The sequence below is a fragment of the Pundamilia nyererei genome, unplaced genomic scaffold (genome assembly GCF_000239375.1).
Source record: "Pundamilia nyererei isolate P.nyererei 1_Seehausen unplaced genomic scaffold, PunNye1.0 scaffold00169, whole genome shotgun sequence".
Classification (NCBI taxonomy): domain Eukaryota; kingdom Metazoa; phylum Chordata; class Actinopteri; order Cichliformes; family Cichlidae; genus Pundamilia; species Pundamilia nyererei.
Genome location: NW_005187570.1, coordinates 450,432 through 472,849, shown reverse-complemented (window position 1 = coordinate 472,849; position 22,418 = coordinate 450,432). Strand labels below are relative to the sequence as shown.

Below are 22,418 nucleotides of genomic sequence, written 5' to 3'. Positions count from 1 at the left end.
CATAGTGATCGTTTGATATATGGACCTGCAGCGGAGTTTAGGTCCAGACACGGCTAGTGATGTCAGACTAAACAACCGGATAAATTGTGAAATTAGTCCAGAATAATGTTCCTCAATGTAAAATGGCAAAAATATCTCATCATCTATAGTTCCTTATCAACAAAAGAGTCAGCTAATGTTGAGAAATCTCTGTTCCCGAGTTGAATGTCTGTGATATTTGGACCCTCAGGTGGCACTGCAGTAAAACTAGGCATGATTCTGTCACAGGAATCACTGCATAGGATCGGGAACACTTCCTCATTAAAGTTAAAGATTAAAGTTTAAAGCTCTATAACACAAAGAGGAAGCTACCTTCTTCTCTTGGCCAAAGATTATTTGAAATGGACTGAGGAAAAGTGGAAAACTGTTCATTTCAGATCAGTTGAAATTCTTTTTGGAAAACACATCCTCTGACCTGATGAAGTGAGAGACCATCTGGCTTGTTATTGTCACTATTTGCAGGCTAAGGACTCGAATGCTGACTCAGGAGACAAGCTGTTTAATGAGTTGTAAAAATCCATAAACGTAAATACAAAGTCTAAAGCACAAAGCAACACAAAATACAAAGGGACACAGAGAGAATCACAAAGGGCTAGAAAACTGAGTAAACAGAGCTACAACCCAGATCTAATTCACTAAAATACAGAACCCAAGAAGAGTCAAAATAGAAACTAGAATTAAAGAATATAAAACAAGCTAAACACACTTTATGAAATTCTACAAGAAAATCCACAGATCCCGGGATCATGACAGTGTAGTGTAGCAGATGTATGATGATGCCACTGTTTAGGACTTTGTGAAAGGACAAAATTAAACCGATTTAGCACACTAGCATGAGCATAAATGCACTACAGGTATGTTGGTAAATAAAGGTATGTTGCACATACAGGCAGAAATTTCTCTGTGACTCTACTGATCGTGTGCTTAGAGCTTGTTCCTGTGATGTCATGATTGTCAAACCATTGGTAGTATATTGATATCAGCCAATTCTTCTGCCAGTGGTACATGCCTTACAGGGGCTGTCTTTACATGATGGTTTCTCTTTTTGCTCCTCTTCTTTCTTGGATTTCAGCTGTCTGAGATATTCACTAAGCACATGGTCAGTTGGGGGTCTTTGTGATATACTCTTGGATCTTTGTTGTTACAGTCTGAATAGCAGGCTCAGGGTGCTGGACTTAAAAACCTTCCATGCATGGAGAGGAGTTTTCTTGTCTTGATGTCAGTGTCTTCTGTCTCCTCCGTTGGCCAGCTGATGATCCCAACAGGGTATCTGATGACCGTTACTGCGTAGTTGTTGATAGCCCGGATCTTGTTCTTCCTGTTCAGCTGACTCCTCAGAACACCTTACTCTCTGGATGTATTTGGTGGTTGTGGCTTTCCTAGCGGCTTCTTCATGGGTCCCATTTGCCTGTGGGATTCCAAGGTAGCTATCTTCGATGTCTGCAGTGTTGCCTTCTGGTAGTACAATCCCCCCAGTTCTTTGTTACCATTGTTGAAATCTCCCAATTCTTTGAATCTTTGGGCTGAAGGAAGGACAATACTCGGTGTATAAATGCTCAATCAACAATCATTTATTTCCATACAATTCAACAGTCAGAGCATTACAACGTCCGGACGGGAGAGATGCTTGCAGAGGTTCGACAGCATGTCTCAAAATGGTAGCAACTTTCACAGACTTTTATAGCTAGTCACAGCCCCCCTCTTTGTCATAAAAGCTGCATCTTCACATGTTTTTCTAATTCTGAGCGAGGCTGGCTCCTGACCTTGCCTCCCTGTCTTTCAGTGTGAAGCAGGAAGGGGGGTAAAGAATGTGGTTTTATCTCTTCTGCCCAGACACCTAGTCTCCCTCTTACAGCCTTCTTCACATGATTCAGCAATAAAACATCTCAAGAAAACAGTGTCAGACATTCACAGCTGATCAAGGATACAGAGTAATGCACACTTTGTCTAATGAACTACAAATGATTATGTTTCTTTTATTCAAGAGTATAATAGAGACTAAACTACGTACATAGCACACCTATTAGAACTAAAGGATAGTATATGGCCTACAGCTGTTAAGCTAATTTACTACATTGACTACTGGTCATAAAATGGCATATGTTTAACTACTAGTCTCAACACCATCCAACTACGCATTTCCAATCCTAATAACATTATGATGTCATTGCTGTAGATCACATGTGTCAAAGTCAAGGCCTGCGGGCCACATCCGGCCCAGCGTACATTTATATCCGGCCCGCGAGATAATTTTATATAGATTTATTATTATTGTTATGCATGGCCCGGCGATATGAGGCGCTAATAATATACAAACAACAGATCCCATAATGCAGCGCTGCAGCCTCCTTGCTGAACGCTAGGCTAACTGGGAACATTCCCGCGTCAATCAAGTCAAACTTCTGTTATTGCGCAGCTAGCCGCTCACAATGGTGGAGAGAAAAGTTGATTCTGAAAGCAGAGCCTTTCAGTGCCAGTGGGTGACTGAATATAGGTTAAACAGACATTGCTGGTAAACCCGTGTGTCTTATTAGTGGAGCTAATGTGGCTGTAATTAAGGAATTTAATTTAAGACGGCACTACGAGACAAAACATCAGGATTAGTTGAAAAACCTAAATGCATAAACTACAGAAGGTAGAAGAGCTAAAGAAGAATCTGACATTTCAGCAGACGTTTTTCACCAGACCAAAATCACAAAGTGAAGCTGTTGTGAAAGCAAGTTTTATTGTAGCAGAGGAGAAAGCCAAATCAGCCCGGTGTCGTGCCAAAGTAGGTATCCCCGACAGAATTTGTTTCCCCTGCGTTGGGAGCAAACGTCGGGCTCTTCAAATCACGGACAAACAGTATCCCACATTCTTGATTTTTAGTTCACAAACACTTCTTGTAATGACTAACTACTCCTGACATTTTGGAGATGTTAGCTCTTTATACAGTAAAGTTACAGTGGGATACAAATAATATCAGGCTAACCCTGCCGTAATTTGTTCCCCCTGTCTATCACGGACAAACGGTATCCAACAGTTGTTTGTTTTTAAACCCATTTTGCACAGAGGCATTTTTTAAAAAAAAATTTATTAATAGAAATGTTGAATATTATTACACAGGAAAAAAACAACTACATGTAAAATAGCATCTTTCTTGTAAAACAAAGGGGGGGCCCAGCAAAAAAAGTTTGGGAACCACTGGTCTAACCGATGGTGATGTGCTGCCACCTGCTGCCAGCTTCAGGTGGCACATAGCCCCATTGATGGCTGATCTGGTCCGTGACTCATATCGCTGATTTTCTGCACAATTTCACTCTTGTTGTTTTTGAAGTCTGAGAATAGATGTTCTGAAATCTTAATGAATGATTCTTTTATATTTTCTCTATCAGTGAACAGCTTCCTGTGGGTTCATACCAATGTTCTGTTGTTCTGTCTGAATCATAGGAGGAGCATTCCTGAGAAAGTTTGCTCGTGTGTCCAGTAGCAGCGGTCAGTGGAAATGTGCCTTCTGCCTGACGAGAGATGGTAAAGCGCTCAAAGTTCAGAGAACCATATTCAGTGAGTGTTTCTACATCATGGCTATGGATGAACTGAGCAGGCTAACTGGTGACAAGGATATGCAGGTATATGTAACTGTTAGTGTAATCTTCTTTAGTTATACCATATGTTTGCCACCTCTCTTAGTTGTCTTATCTTAAGCCTATTGACATTTCTGTTCCTAGTTATTATTGATCAGTGCAGTGGAAAGAAGTCTTCCAAAAATTCTATGCGAAAAAAAAAAACTTTTATTTAATTACACTAGTATTTGACATTTTTTTCATGGGTGCCTTTTCTTGTGTTAAAGAAATGCAGTAAAGGATCAAGTAAAAAGTCAAAAAGATCAGGCTCTGAAACATAAAAACCTAAAAAGTAGCTCTTTGAAGGACAATTCTGCTACAAGCTACTATGCAAAGTGAACTCAACCCATGTTGTTGTGATAATAAAACACTATTAGTACATGACAATACAAATGTTATTCAAATCTAAATACAACTTCTAATAAATGTATTTAGTTTTAATCAGTGGAAGAGAATTTTCCAAAACAACTGTTCTGTTGCCTACATTATAGAGGGTGACATTAACTCCACACACCGATTACCCAAATTTCCTTCTGGGTCAACCTTTGAGATCAATAAAGTTTTATTGAATTGAACTGAATTGAATCTAAACAGGAAAACCAGTGCAGTCAGGGCTTAAAGTGGGATTCAGAGGAATCTCAAAATCAATTGTAGTAGCTCAGTGTAGGAAAAAGAATCACAACTCACCTTGAGGCGACTTATGTTGTGATTTGGCGCTATATAAATAAAATTGAATTGAGTTGAATTTTGTTTTTGAGCTGCAGTAGTTTCTTTGTGTGATCAGCTGACCTGATGCTCTTTGTCAGAATCTTACAGAATTGAATTCAGCAGACTGTAAGCAGACGTTTCACTAGCTATCTTTGATCTTTATACCAGACCATATACAGCTGCTGTAAAGGTGGAATTTATTGAATTAATTAAGGGGAAATAAACCGACTTTCCGGCAGTAGAAGATTTAATGCCAATAAACATTGTTACAACAAAGAAATAATCTGCCAAACACTAATTTTTTTTGTGATTGTTAAGTTGAGTTTTCTTCTGACATTCATTCTGATCATACAATTGGCATAAAAAACATGCCCACCTCAGAAGCAGAGTGTTTGAATTTGAGTTATAGCTATGTTACCATTTCTACAACATTATCTCTCACCCCTCTTATGTGTTTCAGCTGGAAGCTGAGCAGATGATGGAACAGCTAATTTACTGGGTTCAGGTAGACCCTTCAGGCCTGGGCCGGCCCCAACTTCCCGGGGAGGTTCCCATCAACAGTTTGTCAGTTCCCATGATGCTCATGTGCCTGGTGCAACAGTTAACCGAAGGCCGTGGACAGGAAGTTGCTCAGAAGTACAAAGAACTGGGAAACTGGTGTGTAGAGCAGATCCTAAAGCACATCCAGGTTTGGACACAGACAACACTCTGCTGCTTTTTCTGTCACAGTTGTATATTTTATCAAGTAACTTCTATTCATAAATACAGTTATTTTTCCTTCTCATCTTCTGCATCTTTTAATGCAGAGAGCTGGCACAGCTATCTTAGAGAACGTGTCAGTGGATGGATCTGAACTGCCGGGTTGCCAGGGCCGACTGCAGAATCCAGGTAAATGCTCCACAGCCTGCTGACCCAGATGGCTATGAGCAAAGTCCGTCCCTGTGGAAACAGATATTACACTCTTGTCCTCTCCTTAGTTGCTCACTTCATCATTTTCCATGTTTTTTTGTCCTTCCCACTAATAACTGGTGCTGACTCAGGCCATGCCTTGGAAGCAGGCTGGTTCTTGATGCTGTACGGTGCACAGTCCGGGGACAAGGAAATACACAGAACTGCCATCAGAAACTTTGTGGAGCTCCCTTATCAGTATGGCTGGGACAAAGAACACGGTGGCCTCTTCTACTTCCTGGATGTGGATGGTCACTGCCCCACACAGGTTAACCTGTCATCTCTACACATGATTATGTTTTTATTAGACACAAAATTCTGTTTCAATTTGCATTCAATAGTAGTTTGCATTCATCACTTTATGATCAGCCATGTTGCTTTTGTGTCTGAGCAGCTAGAGTGGAGCATGAAGCTGTGGTGGCCACACTGTGAGGCTCTCATTGCGTTCCTCATGGCCTACAGTCACACCAGGAAGCCTGAGCTGCTGGAGATATTCTCAGAAGTTTACCAGTACACTTTTAGCCATGTGAGTTGATACGGCACTGGCCACACGGCATAGCAAGAGTACTCTGTGCTTTTGTCATTAAATATTTTGAGTATTTAAAATTTTTGAGAAATAAGTAATTTCCTATTGATATGAAATATCAACGACTACCTGATGTTACAGAGATTAGTTTAAAGACTGGAAGCAGGCAGGAAACAGCAACTTCCTCTTTTTACCTTTAAGGCTCTACGATTTTTTTGTTGAGTAAAGTTTTGGAACAAAACCTAAAAACACACAAAAAGCCATATAGTCCAAACGAAACAGTAAACAGTCTGGGTGGTTGGGCTGACCTAAATGGTGGAGTTGTAGCAGTTCAGGCCATGGAACAAGGCAGTTAAGAGTTGTTTTTTTTCTGGCTCAGGGTGAGCATGAAGAAAATTCTTTTTTACTCACCCTTGAGGTGGTTGCAAAGACCTGGGGCTTGGTTGATCTCAGCAGGGCTGCAGGCTTAGATGAAGATCAGGGTCAGGCGGAGGCCCTACACAGGCTTGAAAGCAGCCTCTGGTAGTAGCGAGGAGTGCCGCCAATTGGAGACCCGCTTCCTTCTCACAAAGGGGCAGAAGTGGTACAAATGTTGGCAGGCTCCTCTTCTGCTTCAGCTCACAATTCTGACACCATGGAGGTAAGTGAGATGCAGACTGGCTGTGGTGGTAAAGAGGAGATTTGCTGCTGCATTTAAGTAGCAGCTGGGCCGGATAGGAGTAGCTGCAAGAAGTAACAATCGCTGAACCAATGTGAGCAAATAAACCTGAAAGTGAGATTCCTGAGCCATGTCGGGTCCTTTAGTGTTACAGTCAGCAAATGGATATGTCTTTATAGTCTTTGACAGGAAGAAGTCTTCTGCTTAGATCAAGGCCATACCTCAGAGGAGTCCAGTAAGGTCAAATAGTTTGAAGGATCATCCAAAAAAAGAGCGAGGTACGTGTGAAGACCAGGGAGCACTGGAGCAGAACTCTACAGCACTGACCCAACTCTCCCACGAACAGTTTCAGAGACAGGAGGTGCCATTATGGAACACCACTGTAGTGGAAGTAATGAAATGAATTCAGGGAATAAGCAAAGGATTCTAAATCATTACCAATCGAGGTACTATGACAATCAGCAGTGTTGGGAAGGTTACTTTTAAAATGTATTCCACTACAGATTACAGAATACATGCCCCAAAATGTATTTTGTAATGTATTCCGTTACGTTACTCAATGAGAGTAACGTATTCTGAATACTTTGGATTACTTAATATATTATCAATTTTTTTACAACTACATGAATGTCCTATTGCTGTGTGATTTATGGTAAATGGCCTGTATTTATATAGCGCTTTACTAGTCCCTAAGGACCCCAAAGCGCTTTACATATCCAGTCATCCACCCATTGACGCACACATTCACACACTGGTGATGGCAGCTACATTGTAGCCACAGCCACCTTGGGGCGCACTGACATTGCTGTGTGATTTATTACTTTTACTGAAGGTTACTCTCCACACCAATACCAACTAGATTTTTAAATCTTAATATAAAATGAGTAACAGTAGGGTGGACATTAGGTAAGGCTGCACTTTTTGCAGCGATCTCGTATAGAAAACTATTCCACATGTATATAAAACAGGTCCGCGGCTCCGAACCGTAAAGGCGTAAAACCATAAAGGGACCTCTGTCTAATACGTTAGGTTCTCTGTCAGGCTCGTAGCCGAAATCTAGCTTTACTTTACTTTGTTGTCTGGGTCAACTTTGCTAGCAAGAGACAGAGGCGTTGAAAGGCTGCTCCAACTGAACTTATTGTTTCGGAGAAAAACACGAACACATTGTACAGTCGAGTCTTAATAGCTTACTTACAACTGGGCTCGTCAGGCACTCTTTTTGACTGAAGTGGTTATTATTATATTTACATGCTTCCATCTCCTGTTTCTGCTCTGTGACAACTCGTACTTTTCCACTCTCTTTTTTTCTCCCTCCCTCGCTCTCAGGAACATAACGGGTATGGCAGTCCATTCTCCCTGCAGCACGGACTACACTGCCCATGAGGCTACGTTCTTTAGGTCTATGTCTGTAACACTCTGCCTATTGCCCTCTTATTAAATAATTTTTGAGAATTTTTTTTCAAAAATATTTCTTCACGTCATTTTGCGGGCCGCAAGTAGAGGTGTCATGGGCCGCAAGATTGAGACACAGGCATTAGAGCCTCTTAATGCGTGTTTTGTTTGGGTTTCCACCGGCGTGGAATTACCCCCCAAAAATAGAGAGAGCATAGTCTAATATATGAAACAGAAAAAGAGCCGTGTAATCCATTTATTTCAACAAAGTAACTGTATTCTGAATACCACCCTTATAAACGGTAACTGTAACGGAATACAGTTACTCATATTTTGTATTTTAAATACGTAACGGCGGTACATGTATTCCGTTACTCCCCGACACTGACAATCGGGCAGCAGCTGAACGCTGGATTCTGTCCGTAAGTAAGGCAGGTGATGAAATAAGGAAGAGTAGGCATGAAGAATGGAGAAACTGGAGCCCAACCCCCCCAACCACAGCCTAGCTGGGCGGAGCTTAACTTACTTGAAACAGAGTGTTAGAAAATGCAGAAAACAAGATTGACTGGCTATGACGAGGTTATGTTGATGTTGTAGATGGAGAGATATGTATAAATACTGCATAAATGAAGATTACGAGTTATATTAAAAAGAATTTACATTTATAATAATTCAGTTTGCATTTTTTTGTCTATTTCTAAATTGCAGGCTTTAGGATTATTGTGTTTTTTCATTTGACTCCAGTTACTGAAATCCTCACAAATGCCAGGAGTTACACAGGGTCAGATTTACCAGCAGGAAAAGAAAATGTGATTGGACATGAGCAGAAACTCGTCTCACTGTGATAACCATTTCATTTTACTTTAAAGGCTATATGTGTACTCCTGTTTATTTAAAATGACTATCCTGTTTTTCACAAAGTATCAAATTAGCTCATCTTTCGACACTAGTTTCACCACAGCAGACACAAGTCACATTATTATGGAGTCTAGTATGAGTTCACACTGAACTTCTCTTTTCCTTTGTCCTTAAAAAACTGTCCCTCACATCTTTCTCTGACTTTGATGGAAAATTTCATGAAGGAAATATGAAGGGGAATTTATAAAGGACAGTCATGTTTGGAGTTTCATTATTAGATTAGACCAGATTACAATTAATAATTGACCTCGGATCGCCTTGTTATGGAAGGTTTATTAGGAAATATTTGTTTGCATTCAGCATATTCTGATCCAACAAATATTATTCCAGGGTTATTAAGGTCTCCAGCTGCTCAGTTTTATTTTTAAAATCCATTTTAGTTTGACTCCAAGATATTGTTTTCCCTGCTTTCAGTCTTTATGCAATACTAAACTAACCATATCCCAGCTTAAATAGTGCTGAACTATGACTTTTCAAGTGTAAAAGGCTAATTTAAGGCTCTTTGACCGTTGTTGATTATGTCAAAGAGAGAACTTTAAAGAATGTAACGCTGGGTGATCGTGCGTGTTTCTGTTTCCAGTTTCCTGATGCTGAGAATGGTGAGTGGTTTGGCTATTTGACACAAGAAGGGAAAGTAGCACTGGATTTTAAAGGCGGTCCCTTTAAAGGTAAGAGCATAGTTAAGATGTAGCAACAGCAGGAAGTTCTGAAATGAGGGAAATAAATGACAGGAGAATGTAGAGTAACTTGTAAAATGGGCTTTGTATGTTTTAGTTACCTGCACAACACTCCTTGATCTGCACTCAAATTTCAGTGAAGATGTTGAGTGCTGCATATTTTAGGCCCCAGGTTGTAAAAAAATGAGGGAGAATGTATAAAGTGGAACACATATTTCTGTAATGTTTAATAATTTGACACGGATGTAATGATGGTGCTGGGCATGTCTATTAATTCTGACTGTCTCTGGGTAAGCTGTGAGACAATAACAGTTATGTGATGGAAGCCAAATGAATTTTTATCAGCATCTGCTTGCAGCCATTACCACATGGCATGACAAACACAAGGAAAAAAAAAAAAACCTGAATTTTGTCCCTAGTAGTTATGGGATCCATCGTTTCTGCTGTGAAATGAGTGGCATTTCTACAGGGTGGGCCATTTATATGGATACACCGTAAAAACATGGGAATGGTTGGTGATATTAAAGTCCTGTTTGTGGCACATTAGTATATGTGAGAGGGCAAACTCAAGATGGGTGGTGACCATGGTGGCCATTTAGAAGTCGGCCATCTTGGATACAACCTTTGTTTTTTTTCCCCCAATAGGAAGAGGGCCATGTGACACAAACTTATTGGTAATGTCACAAGAAAAACAATAGTGTGCTTGGTTTCAACGTAACTTTATTCTTTCATGAGTTATTTACAAGTTTCTGACACTTATAAAATGTGTTCAATGTGCTGCCAGTTGTGTTGGATTGTCAATGCAACCCTCTTCTCCCACTCTTCACACACTGATAGCAACACCGCAGGAGAAATGCCAGCACAGGCATCCAGTATCTGTAGTTTCAGGTGCTGCACATCTCGTATCTTCACACCATAGACAATTGCCTTCAGATGACCCCAAAGATAAAAGTCTAAGGGGGTCAGATCGGGAGACCTTGGGGGCCATTCAACTGGCCCACGACGACCAATCCACTTTCCAGGAAACTGTTCATCTAGGAATACTCGGACCTGGCACCCATAATGTGGTGGTGCACCATCTTGCTGGAAAATCTCAGGGAACGTGCCAGCTTCAGTGTATAAAGAGGGAAACACATCATCATGTAGCAATTTCAAATATCCAGTGGCCTTGAGGTTTCCATTGATGAAGAATGGACCCACTATCGTTGTACCCCATATACCACACCAAACCATCACTTTTGTTGTTCCAACAGTCTTGGAGGGATCCATCCAATGTGGGTTAGTGTCAGACCAATAGCGGTGGTTTTGTTTGTTAACTTCACCATTCACATAAAAGTTTGCCTCATCACTGAACAAAATCTTCTGCGTGAACTGAGGGTCCTGTTCCAATTTTTGTTTTGCCCATTCTGCAAATTCTGTGCACCGATCTGGGTCATCCTCGTTGAGATGCTGCAGTAGCTGGAGTTTGTAAGGGTGCCATTTGTGAGTAGCTAATATCCGCCGAAGGGATGTTCGACTAATGCCACTCTCCAGTGACATGTAGCGAGTGCTACGCTGTGGGCTCTTGCTGAATGAAGCTAGGACAGCCACTGATGTTTCTTCATTAGTGACAGTTTTCTTACGTCTACATTTTGGCAAATCCAACTCTGAACCAGTTTCACGAAACTTAGCAAGCAGTTTGCTAACTGTAGCATGGGAGATGGTTGGTCTCGTTGAAATCTGCATTGAAATCTGCTGCAATGACCCGGCTACTGCGTTCACCAGATATCAACACAATTTCGATCCGCTCCTCACGTGTTAACCTCTTCGACATGTCAATGGCTGTGAACAAAGAGAAACTTGTAAATAACTCATGAAAGAATAAAGTTACGTTGAAACCAAGCACACCATTGTTTTGTGTCACATGGCCCTCTTCCTATTGAAAAAACAAAAGTTGTATCCAAGATGGCCGACTTCTAAATGGCCACCATGGTCACCACCCATCTTGAGGAGTTTGCCCCCTCATATACTAATGTGCCACAAACAGGACTTCAATATCACCAACCATTCCCATTTTATTACGATGTATCCATATAAATGGCCCACCCTGTACAATGATTTGATTCCAAAGGCAGCACAGTGGAATAGTGGTTCACACTGTGTCCTCACAGCAACAAGGTCCTGAGTTTAATTCCACCATCAGGCCGGGATCTTTCTGTGTGGGCTTTGCATGTTCTCCCCATGTTTGCGTGGGTTCTCTCCAGGTACTCTGCCCTGCTCCCACGGTCCAAAAACATGCAGTTAGTGCGACAGACTAGCAACCTGTCCAGGGTGTAACCCGCCTCTCGCACTGCAAACCTGAATTGGATAAGCAGAAGAGAATGGATGGTTTGGTTCCAATGATCTCTTTAGAGGAAAGGATCACTATAAATGAACACAAGGTTGTTCTGAATCATCACCTTGATGCTGCGCTTCTCCATTGCTCCCTGTGAAAGCCATTGCATACAAATTGCATTATTTTCATACTTATCAAACCATTCAGACCTTAGACCTCACCCCAGCTGAATGCTTCGAGAGATACTGGACTAAGATGTTTGGTCTCCACAAATCATCAGATGAAATACCTTGAAAGATTAGTACTAATTCCTCCAACAGAGTTCTAGAAACTTGGAAAATTAATGCCAAGCAGCACTGAAGCTGGCCTAGTAGCACATGGAAACCAAACCAAACAAGTTTTTTTCATTTGTCATCTATCAGCATGAAAGAGTCTTTCTTCTGTGTTTTAGCTGCATCAATTGTTTTAAAATCCCAACAATCATTTTATTGTGAAAAACTTTTCTGTTTTAACATAATGGTAAAGTAGCTGTTTCGTCTGTTCCTCAGGGTTCTTCCACGTGCCTCGTTGCCTGTACATGTGTGAGCGCATTCTGGATGACTTGCTGGAAAACAAGGACTGAAGATTCTGACATGAATGATAAAGGGATTCATGTCAGGGATTGAACTTGTGCATTACTTCGAATCACGAATAATCAAATTATAAAGCAAAATTGTCTGATTCTTTGTGCATTCATCCAGGTTTCAGTTAAAATCTTACCTTTGTAGGGGTTTCTAAAATACCCAATGCTAAGGGTGGGAATAAAAAAAGAACACATTAACCTTGAGATATACATTTCCAATCATTCATTCATTCATGTTTCATTGAAGACCTTCAGCTTTAATTCAATGTTTGAAAGTAAATAAATGGTTCGTTTGACTGAATCTGGGTAGAGTAGTGACCCAGTTCCAATGGCAGCTCGCGCAGGTGATCTGTAATGCTTCAGATCATAAGCGGTTCCTTCCCATCATTCTGGTACAAGTTAATTTTGCTTTCTTCGGTCCAACAATGTTTTTTTTCAGTAGCTGTACAGCAGCTATCACCAGTGATGTCACAGGCACAGCAGTGCAGCAACAATACATCACAGGCTCAAGGGGCGTCAGTAAGTTTGCCCTTATTTGCATCAGATAATTTTTCACCACAGTTGAAGTTTTGCAAAAATGTGGATGAGATTTGTATTTAACTCCCCTGTGCAAAACCTGTGCTTCACACTTGGTATTTACACCTCATAATTTACTGAATTTCCCACAAAGCACTCCACAGATGTACAACAGCTGGTAGTACATCCATCCATCCATCCAATTTTCTTCCTCTCATCCAATCCCAGTGGTCACAGGAGAGGGAGGGTAAGCCTAGGACAGGTCACTAATCTTTCACAGGGCTAAGACATATAGACATATGTTTTTATGCTCATATTTTTACAGAAAATATGGATTTTTAAACTGGAACCTTCAGGCCTTTTAAAATGTTATTTTACTACTGTTCTATGTGATCTATACATGTCAGGAAATAAATTGTATACTAAAATAATAAAGCTGCTGATGCAGATGCTTTCATTCAGCTGAGTTATCATTATTATTACTAGTTGAAATGTAATGGAAACAAATGACAGATGATGAGCCAATGTTCCTAGAAAGCGGATATGTTTCTAATTAACAAATAATTATTAGAATCTAACCTTTGTCTGTTAGCAGTCTAGCATCCACTGTTCATTTTTCGATTTTGTGTGAAGGTAGACAGGTGGGGCTGGTTTGACTCAGGTCAAGGTCAAACAAATGTGAAAATCTGTAAAAATGTTGTTCTTCATAATTTTTATGGATTGTTTTCCAACAACAACAACATACTAGACTTTGGGGCACATGAGTACCTAGGTTGGCATTTGACCTTGATCTTCATCATTAGTTCCCAAGGTCAAAGTTGATCTTAAAAAACAAAATGTAAAGAAACAGGTCAATTAGGATAAGTGTTAGTTTCCATTAGATCATCTCCAAACTTTAAAGCAAAATGTTAGTCACTGGGGGTCACAAGCTTTTTACTTTGAGCTCTTTAGAACAGCATTTTTAAAAATTGTTATATAACTTCACGATGACACAAAAACATGAATATAGTTCACTAGATTTCCATATTAACAATGCTGACTGACATCAGCAAAAACAGCTGAATATTTTACTCATAAAGATCCGACATTGATTTAGGAGTTTCTTTCCTTTTCTTTTTTTCTTTTTTTTTTTTTTAAGCAGTGAAGTTCAAGCTTGATCTGGTTGTCCTGCATCATAACTTTGATTTTCTACTCTGTTGCTGGAGCACCCTGTGTTCCTCCATTTTTAGATTTCCTTGTCTATTTTTCCCCACTACTTGTGTCAGTGTATTTATAAATTTGTCATGGGGTGATATGGTTTACCAAAATGAACACTGCAATTAACATCAATCCCAAAACCCACTGACAACATTGGGTGTCATGTTTAAAGGAGACAGAGCCCATCTCCACCATTTGTCATGTTCAGAAATGTGCATCTTCATGACAGGTTATCTAAATATCAGACACACTTGATATATAAGAAAATATATAAATAAATATGCGTATCACAAAACGGAACCGGAAGTGGCCAAGCGGAAGTTGGTAAAAAGGGAGAGTTCAAAAGCCACAAAGGCTAACAATATTTAACTCGTCTTGTGTTGCGTGAAAAATAAATAATAGTAAATAATAAGAATAATGAACCCTGCTAAAACACGACAGAACACCACTATATTCAACCTAAAGTCAGAGTCTGCGATTAAAACAAACAAACACAATCAACACAAACTTTAAAATGGCTTGCTACGTTGAACACAACCTCGTAACAAACCGGAAATAATGTGACAGAAGGGCTGAAATGATGGAAACGAGATTCCAACTTATTACATCCATTGATGAAAGGCACCAGGGAGAAAAATGTGCAGTCAAAACATTTTTAATGGCAATTAAACGAGAGTATTCGGAGGTTAATAGCGGCGATTACACATTTGGACCAAGGCTAGCTTTCAAGCGCTGAGGCTACGATGGTGTTTGGACGTTACCAGTAACTTATAGCTATCGTGTAAACGGAGCTCACACCAATAATTATGCATTTAATTTAGTCATTTTTCGTTACGGCAGCTAAAAATTACATTCCAGCGTTCGTCTTTTCACCAGAGGACAGATGGATACGATTTACAGGTACTGCGGTTTGATGGCTCAATGCCTCCCAGTCCCTTATTGATGATTTGTGCTTTTAAACATAACGGGAGTCATGACAACACTAATGATGGGTCCGAATAAGAAATCATAGGCTGGCTCAGTTTGCTGTTATATTTAGTATCTAATCCCATCTATTAATACTAAGTATAAATATTCTAATCATTATTATTAATTGCAATGAGCTAATCTTACAAAATATGAGATCGATCTGTCATTCATATAGTCCCACATTAAAGTTTTAAAGTTCTTATTAACTTGTTTGAAACAGTATTTAAATATTTGTACCTTTGTGTACTGCACACCTCGTCAGTTGTAATGTACCCTTGATGGTAACCGCGAATAAGGCACAAGTACCCTGTACTTACATGCAGTTTCGTGTACCGAGTCAGGTTTTTGCAGGAAACTATAAAATAATTACATTGTTAGACCGCAAGTATCCTGTATTTCCGTGTAACACGTTTTGTACAGGAAACAATAATAAAATAACATACAATAACTTGTTACCTGCAAATGACACCTAAATACTGGGTACTTGCGCCTTATTCGCGGGTCATGTTATAAAGTGTTACCCCTTGATTATTAAAAGAAATATAATTGATCTCCCATTGCAGTAAAAACAGCTCTTCCCAGTTATTAGGAGTAAAGCAAAAATTAAGAATTTTGGGAAAACAGTAAAAATAGTACAATAATGATGTACCTCATTTTATTTTTCCAATAGAAAAAAAAAAAATACAGCATCAGATACTCCGTTGCCTCTAATTATGCTGGTGGAATAACTTCTTTGTAAAAGAGTGGGGATGAATTTCTTCTTAAATGCATGTGACACCTACGTATGCTCCCGAGTGCCTGCTTAAAGCCTTCCATCCACTCTGAGCAACAAGAGCGAGTAATACAACTAATATTGGCTTAGAAATGCAGGCAACTATCACAAATTCAACAAAGGAAATCAGATAAGTGGACTCTCTGCCACTCTGGTAAAGGTTTAGATCTGTACTGTTTGGAGGTGTTAGAGTTCAACATAATAAAGTCATAACTGTATAAAATTCATATATTTATATTTGTGTTAATTCCGTTCTTCCTTCTGTTCTCTCAGTGGCCGAGGTGTCTTCTACCAGGCAATGCCTGCAATTGGAGCTGATGGAAAGAACATCATGAAACTGATTCCTGTCCAAATGGTGAACAGACAGTTTTTCCAACCACAGACAAGTAACACTAAAAGGGACCCAATTTCCCAGGAAGCTGTTACCATAAATATCAACTCAGCACCTGTGAACATGGTCACAGATACAGCTTTGAGTTCTTCTGTCTCTCAGCAAATAATCAGGAAGCAGGTTTCAGTTATGAATGTCTTGTCCAACCGTGTACATTCAGTCAACAACCAGTCGCTGCAGCAGCAGACTGGTAATTTAATGGCTGAAGTTCCGTCAGTGGAAATTTTTAAAGAAAAATCTGGAATGCCAGTAAGACTTCTTAATCCGCTCCCAGTTACTGTGAAATCTCCTGCACTCCCGAGAGGACAGTATCTTCAGATTCCCCCCAATGCACAAGTCCAGACTGTTCCAGCATGCAGACTCCCTGCAGCTATCCAGAAACAGATTTTTACTTCTTCTGCCAGCTCCTCCTCAGGGTCAGCATTACCCAGTGTAGTGTATGTTACTCCTGTCACCACTATAAATCAAGGCGGGACTCTGCCAACGGACACCGCTCCACACTCAGTCCGAATGTTTTCCAATGCATCAACACTGACTTCTTATGGATTTCACCCAAAGCAAAGAACACAACAGTTAAAACTGATTCCAAAGGTTTCACAAAGGCCCGACAGCCCCACACGCTGGGTGATAGAAGAAGTGGATTGTTCATCAGGTCCAAATATAAAACCTCTTAACTGTCCGTCTGTAACTTCAGAGATTCTTCAAGCAATCGCACAGAGAGAAAATTCTTCCACACAGCTCAGCACCTTCAGAAAAACAGCCTCTCAGCTGAGTCAGGACAATGGTGCACAAGGGCAAGAAAATGCTTTGGTCATGTGCAATGGCAAGGTGTTCTTTGTAGCTAAACGGTGCACCCCGCTATCTAAGACCACAACAACAACTAAAGCGTCTGAACTCAGCAAAAGCATTCTTCCACCATCTTCTTCTTTACAACAGTTTCTTCAGTCAGCTGTAACAAGTCGAGATGTTAGAACGCAAAGGGAGTCAGATGAGGTGATTGATCTATGTGACGATGAGGAGTCACCTCAACAAGCAGTTAACGTGCCTGCGGTCTCTCATCTGGATGAAGACAATGTCATATTTGTATCATATATTCCACCCAAGTCAGAGTCCTGCTCACCACGCTGCACAACTTCAAACATGGCTTTGAGAGGAGCAAAAGCCGGCCAGGACACGTCAGATAGAAATGAAACATGTGTTTGTGGCTCAGACGTGCTTCACAGCACCTCTGCCCAGCAGCTGCAAGACGTAGAGCTTGATGCAAAAACAAAAAGTCCAACAGAGGCCAGCAGCAGCTGTGAAACAGAGAGCGACAGTCAGATAACTGAGGTAAGGCTAGTTCTGATGCTTCTGGGACTTGTTAGTGTTTTAATAAAAATGCTTTTAAGGTGTGATTGTAGACTAGATAATATAACATTTCACGTAGGTCTGCAGCTAATCATTACAGATCTGTGGTTTGGTCTATGTTTTTTGAAGGATAATTCAAGTTTGTTTGTAATTGTTTTCTGTCTGGTGAGTATTTCTGATCACACCAGTGTTCGTTTGGAAGTTCAACCTCTTAACCTTGTCGGTTTTCTTGTGTGATGTACAAAATGAGTATTTTCTGAAGCGTGGATGATAGAAAAACGTGGATTTATTTTCCTTTTTTAAAATTTTTTTTTATTTTGTCTCTGTACAGCACCGTAGTCAGTTTTCATTAACATGTGATTAAAGTGCAGACTTTCAGCTTTCAGTATTACATTAACTTGTTTACACTGGAACGTGCTACCTATTAAGCTTCACAGCATTTGGCTGAATCTGAGCAGAGTGTACAGCCCTGTGCAGCTCAGATTCATCCCATTATGTCTCTGAGCAGGCACATGATCAGCAAATACTATGACCTGGTAGCACTGGCAACCATACTTTAGCTTTAGCATTGCCTCCACCATGTTTGACAGGTGGCATCTTCCTAAGCAGGTTCTTTTCAGATGTTTTCTAAATATACTCTGGACTTTCTCTTCTTAAAAGTAACCAGTGGCACCTTGTTGTAAACCCTCTGAAGACCTTGTAGACCTTGACAATGACATTCCAACCTCTTTAAGAGCAATTTTGACTTTAGAGTACAAGCCACATTTTTAACCATGCATTAAATGCATTGCTTTATTTTTTTACACTCCAAGCACTCTACCTCACATTCATGGGTAGTTTAGAATCAACAACTAAAACGAACAATTAACCTGACATGCATGTCTGTGGACGGTGGGAGGAAGGAACATGCACACAGCACACAACGGCCGCAGCATAAACCAGGAACCTCAGGTCATCTCTTCCTGTGAGGTGACATTGCTAGCCAACACAGTGTTGCATGTTGTGAGTGGGTTTTTTCTCAGTCATGGAAAGAATTTGTTTTAGTTGTCTTTCAGACCTTTGGTGTTGCTAGTACATTGCTTCTTTTAAGAATGTATCAGATTGTTGATTCGACCACTAGAGTTTTAGCCATCTCTTTAATAATGATGGCCTCCTTCACTTGCAGTGACCTCTCTTTGGACCGCTTAGTAAAAGTTCCCATAAACAGCTACTAAATGTACTTGGATCATTTGCTTAATGTGTGATAATGGTATTTTATTTTACATTTCCCTATTTGCAGGGCTCTACAAATCCTGAGTCAGTGGCACCAAAGCCTCGCAAATTGTCTGACCACCTGCTGAGGCAGATATTCGGGATAACAGCTGAACTTAAACTTTGCCTTCAGAGGGTTGATGAACCATCAGTTGAGTCTGTCCCTGTAAATTCGCTGCACATAGACTCCATTAAGTCAGTGGAGGATAATGAGGAACCAGTGGTAGATGTTTTTCGATATGAAGGTGGCAGTTCACAAGAAACCAATATGAACAGTGGTCATACTGATATCCCGAGAGTAAAAATACAAACTGGAAAGGAATTACCACCATCACCTGACACAGGTGTTGGAGCTCTCAAATGCTCTCATGTCAAACTGGACCAGAAACCTCCTCCTTTTCCTTGGAAACAGAAGTTCTTTTCAGGTCAAAGTTCACACAACAGAGCATCATGTGACTGTAAAAGTAAGCAAGAGACAGATTGTTTGGAACCAGGTGGTGAGGATGTCCCTACCACAAATGAAGGCAGTATCTCACAATCACAGTATGCAGATGCTCATCTTCAGACTCAGACTTGGTTGGATCTCAGCAGAAACACAAGGAGAATAGGACGGACCAGGAAACGCACTGTGTGTCCATGTTGCATGCCCACTACTCTGGATCCTGCAGTCAAGTCCAGGGCAAGGCTAGAGGAGCTAGACAAGTGGGACTTTACAGCAGAGCAGGTGAGTAAAAAAGGGGGAAGAGCAAAGGTTCCTCGAAAAGATGGAATGATGAGCTGTGGAAAAGTCACAAACAAGCAGAACTGTGTCGCCCATGTGGGCTATAGTAACATTTTGTCAACAACGTCCACGGACTGTGATGAACTAAAAAGACAGGAACGGATCAAAAGACTCAAAGATTACCTGACAGAGAAAGAGGCAGCGTTGCAACTAATGAAGAGAAAAGTGAGCTGATTGAAAATGTCCAGTATTTCTAGCACACACACGTGTCCTTATAAAGTTCATCGATTAATGGACTCAAAAATGGCACCTCTTCATGCACATTCACTTTCTGAGACTCAAAGTGGGTTTATGTTCCATGGAGCCCACCACACATATACATCAATGCTGGGTTTTTACTTGTCCAATAGGCTATGATGTGATATCATTACACACAGAGTATTTACAAACATGAAACTTTACCCTTTAAATCCTGAACCATGAAATACCTTCAGGAAAAAAAAATATTAATTTGCTTTTAGCGGTTTTCATTTGTATCATATTTGCTACATTTTGCATTGTTTGCTTTTTTGAGAGGCAGAGGATCACATTTATGTGGAAAAACTCACAAAAATGTATGTATATCCTCCTGAGAACCAGCCTATTCATTTATGCCCTCATTAATGGACATTTGTTTTTGCTCTATATCTTTTGACTTATTTGGGCTACCATAATAAGTCACACCAACCTTTCCATTGATATCACACCGGTTTGGGTGATACTTTTAGCTCCAGAAATGCAGGACATTACAAAAAAAGATATTTGGTTCCTCAGTTCTCAGGAGGTGTTGCAGGGTTAATGGAATTAAGTCTTAATTGAAAATTGCTTTTTTGTTTGTTTGTTCGCTTTGTTTGGATTGTCTGTTTTCCAATTTAAAAATGAAAATAAAGCTTATAAATAAAAGAAAGAAAAAAAAAAGAAAGTTGCTTAACTGGCAGGTGCTAGGGCCACTAAGGTGGACGTCTTCCATCTTGGTGGCCTAAGGATCTCCTCTTTGCTTTCTGTTGACTCCATCAGGCAGTTTCCTCCAGCTCCCACTGGAGCGATTCACAGACAAAATTCAAGCCGTATTAAGAAGAACTAGAATTTCCAAATCTGAAGCTATGGTGTTCTGCTGGATGAATTGTTACTCTAAGTCACAGGTGTCGAACTCCAGGCCTCAAGGGCCAGCGTCCTGCAGGTTTTAGATGTGTCCTTGATCCAACACAGCTGATTTAAATTGCTTAATGACCTCCTCAACATGTCTTGAAAGTTTTCCAGAAGCCTGGTAATGAACTTATCATTTGATTCAGGTGTGTTGACCCAGAGTGCTATCTAAAACCTGCAGGACACTGGTGCTGGAGGCCTGGAGTTCTACACCCCTGCCCTAAGTGGTATCAAGTATCTCAGGGAAATTTTTCCCTGAGAGAGGGGAGCAGGAGACTGATAGACAAACTAGGACAGGATCTGCAGTGATGTGTACTAGTGATGGGCAGATGAAGCCTCATGAAGCACTGAAGCTTTTCATCCAATTGGTTCACCCCAACGCGAAGCTTCTTGAAGCTTCATTTGCTCTAGCAGGACACCTACTGGACGTAAAAATATTAGTTGGCATGAATTTGAAGAGTGTGGCATTTTGCACACAGCCTGTAAATGTCAACAACAAAAGGAGTGTGTAAAACATCTATATTGTAGTGATGGCAGTATACTGTGTATATTTATGCTGGCAGTATGGAAAATGATTATTTGCGGCAAAGTTCGAACCGCTTCCTGAACCAGTCACGTGGTACAGCCGGGCAGCGAGGCTTCGGACGTCATCATTTTCAGCTCCTCCCATAAATGAAGCAAGCCTCGATACGCGCTTCGCGGAAACGCCCCCTCCATTACTCGACACACGCTTCGAAGCCTCGATACAGAACGTCCCATCACTAATGTGTACTAGTTTGTTTATCAGTTGATCCGTGTCTGTACCCTCACCCATGGTCACAAGCTATGGATAGAGAATAAAAGAAACAGACACCAGAATAAGAGAGAGACACCAGATGTCAGAGTCAAAGCCAGCTGCTTCACTCTTGTCATGTGGTCACCTGCACGGTGAATGGTAAATGGACTGGTTCTTATATAGCATACTCAAACAACTTGTCTTTTTCACCCATTCATTCCTCTGCTTACCCACTGAGCTAAAGTGGCACCCAGTTTATGTCTTTTCCAACACACTTACAGCTTACATGTTTCTTACTGGTCAGGTTTCTTGTTTTTTTCTGACAACCATTAAACTGAAAACAAACTCTGTTTCCAAAAACTGTTGTGGAAGTTCAAAAACAGGTCATAAACTATAACTTTTTATTGATAAGATTATTTTAAAGTTTACATCAAATGCTAAAACTGAGAAATTGTGTTTTTTTCAAAAAAGGTAACCAAAGAGATAACTGATCTAGTTCTTATAATTCTTTTTCTTCTTTGTTTTTAATGGCTGCTCTATTCTTTATTTACAGAGCTCCATGACGATTGTTAGTACGCACAGATAAAAAGCTAGCAACCTATAATGGTGTAGTAATTTACATATCTCATTAATGCATTAATGAGTCTATGTTATTCATTATTGATGAATGATGTGCAGAAAGGTTTCATGTAATGGTTTCCAGACTTATCGCAGATTGAATCAGCAGTTTTACTAAATTCCTGGTTTTTCCATCAGTTCCTGCCAGTAAGTGTCTCTTTACATACAAGGAGATAACTGGACTCCATTAGGTTTGTGAAGATGTTTCACCTCTGAGGCTTCTTCAGGTCATGTGATGGGGGCAGTATTTCCAACCTAAAATGAAGGTGAAA

The 22,418-nt window shown here is 40.3% G+C and overlaps 2 protein-coding genes across 2 annotated transcripts in view; both read left to right on the top strand.

The window, feature by feature from the left end:
- Positions 1-13,381, top strand: part of renbp (renin binding protein) — a 21,588-nt gene extending 8,207 nt beyond the window's left edge. Inside the window, exons 5-11 of the mRNA XM_005745870.1 lie at positions 3,469-3,647; positions 4,810-5,037; positions 5,156-5,237; positions 5,390-5,565; positions 5,692-5,823; positions 9,372-9,459; positions 12,331-13,381. Coding sequence (XP_005745927.1) covers positions 3,469-3,647; positions 4,810-5,037; positions 5,156-5,237; positions 5,390-5,565; positions 5,692-5,823; positions 9,372-9,459; positions 12,331-12,404 — 959 coding nt within the window. The 3' untranslated portion in view covers positions 12,405-13,381. The remainder of the gene's footprint in view (positions 1-3,468; positions 3,648-4,809; positions 5,038-5,155; positions 5,238-5,389; positions 5,566-5,691; positions 5,824-9,371; positions 9,460-12,330) is intronic.
- Positions 13,382-14,687: 1,306 nt separating this feature from the next.
- Positions 14,688-20,090, top strand: lrif1 (ligand dependent nuclear receptor interacting factor 1). Its single transcript, XM_005745869.1, has 3 exons — positions 14,688-15,017; positions 16,132-17,578; positions 18,876-20,090. Exons 1-3 carry the CDS (start codon positions 15,001-15,003, stop codon positions 19,800-19,802), a joined length of 2,391 nt encoding a protein of 796 aa, XP_005745926.1. The 5' UTR covers positions 14,688-15,000; the 3' UTR covers positions 19,803-20,090.
- The last annotated feature ends 2,328 nt before the right edge of the window (positions 20,091-22,418 follow it).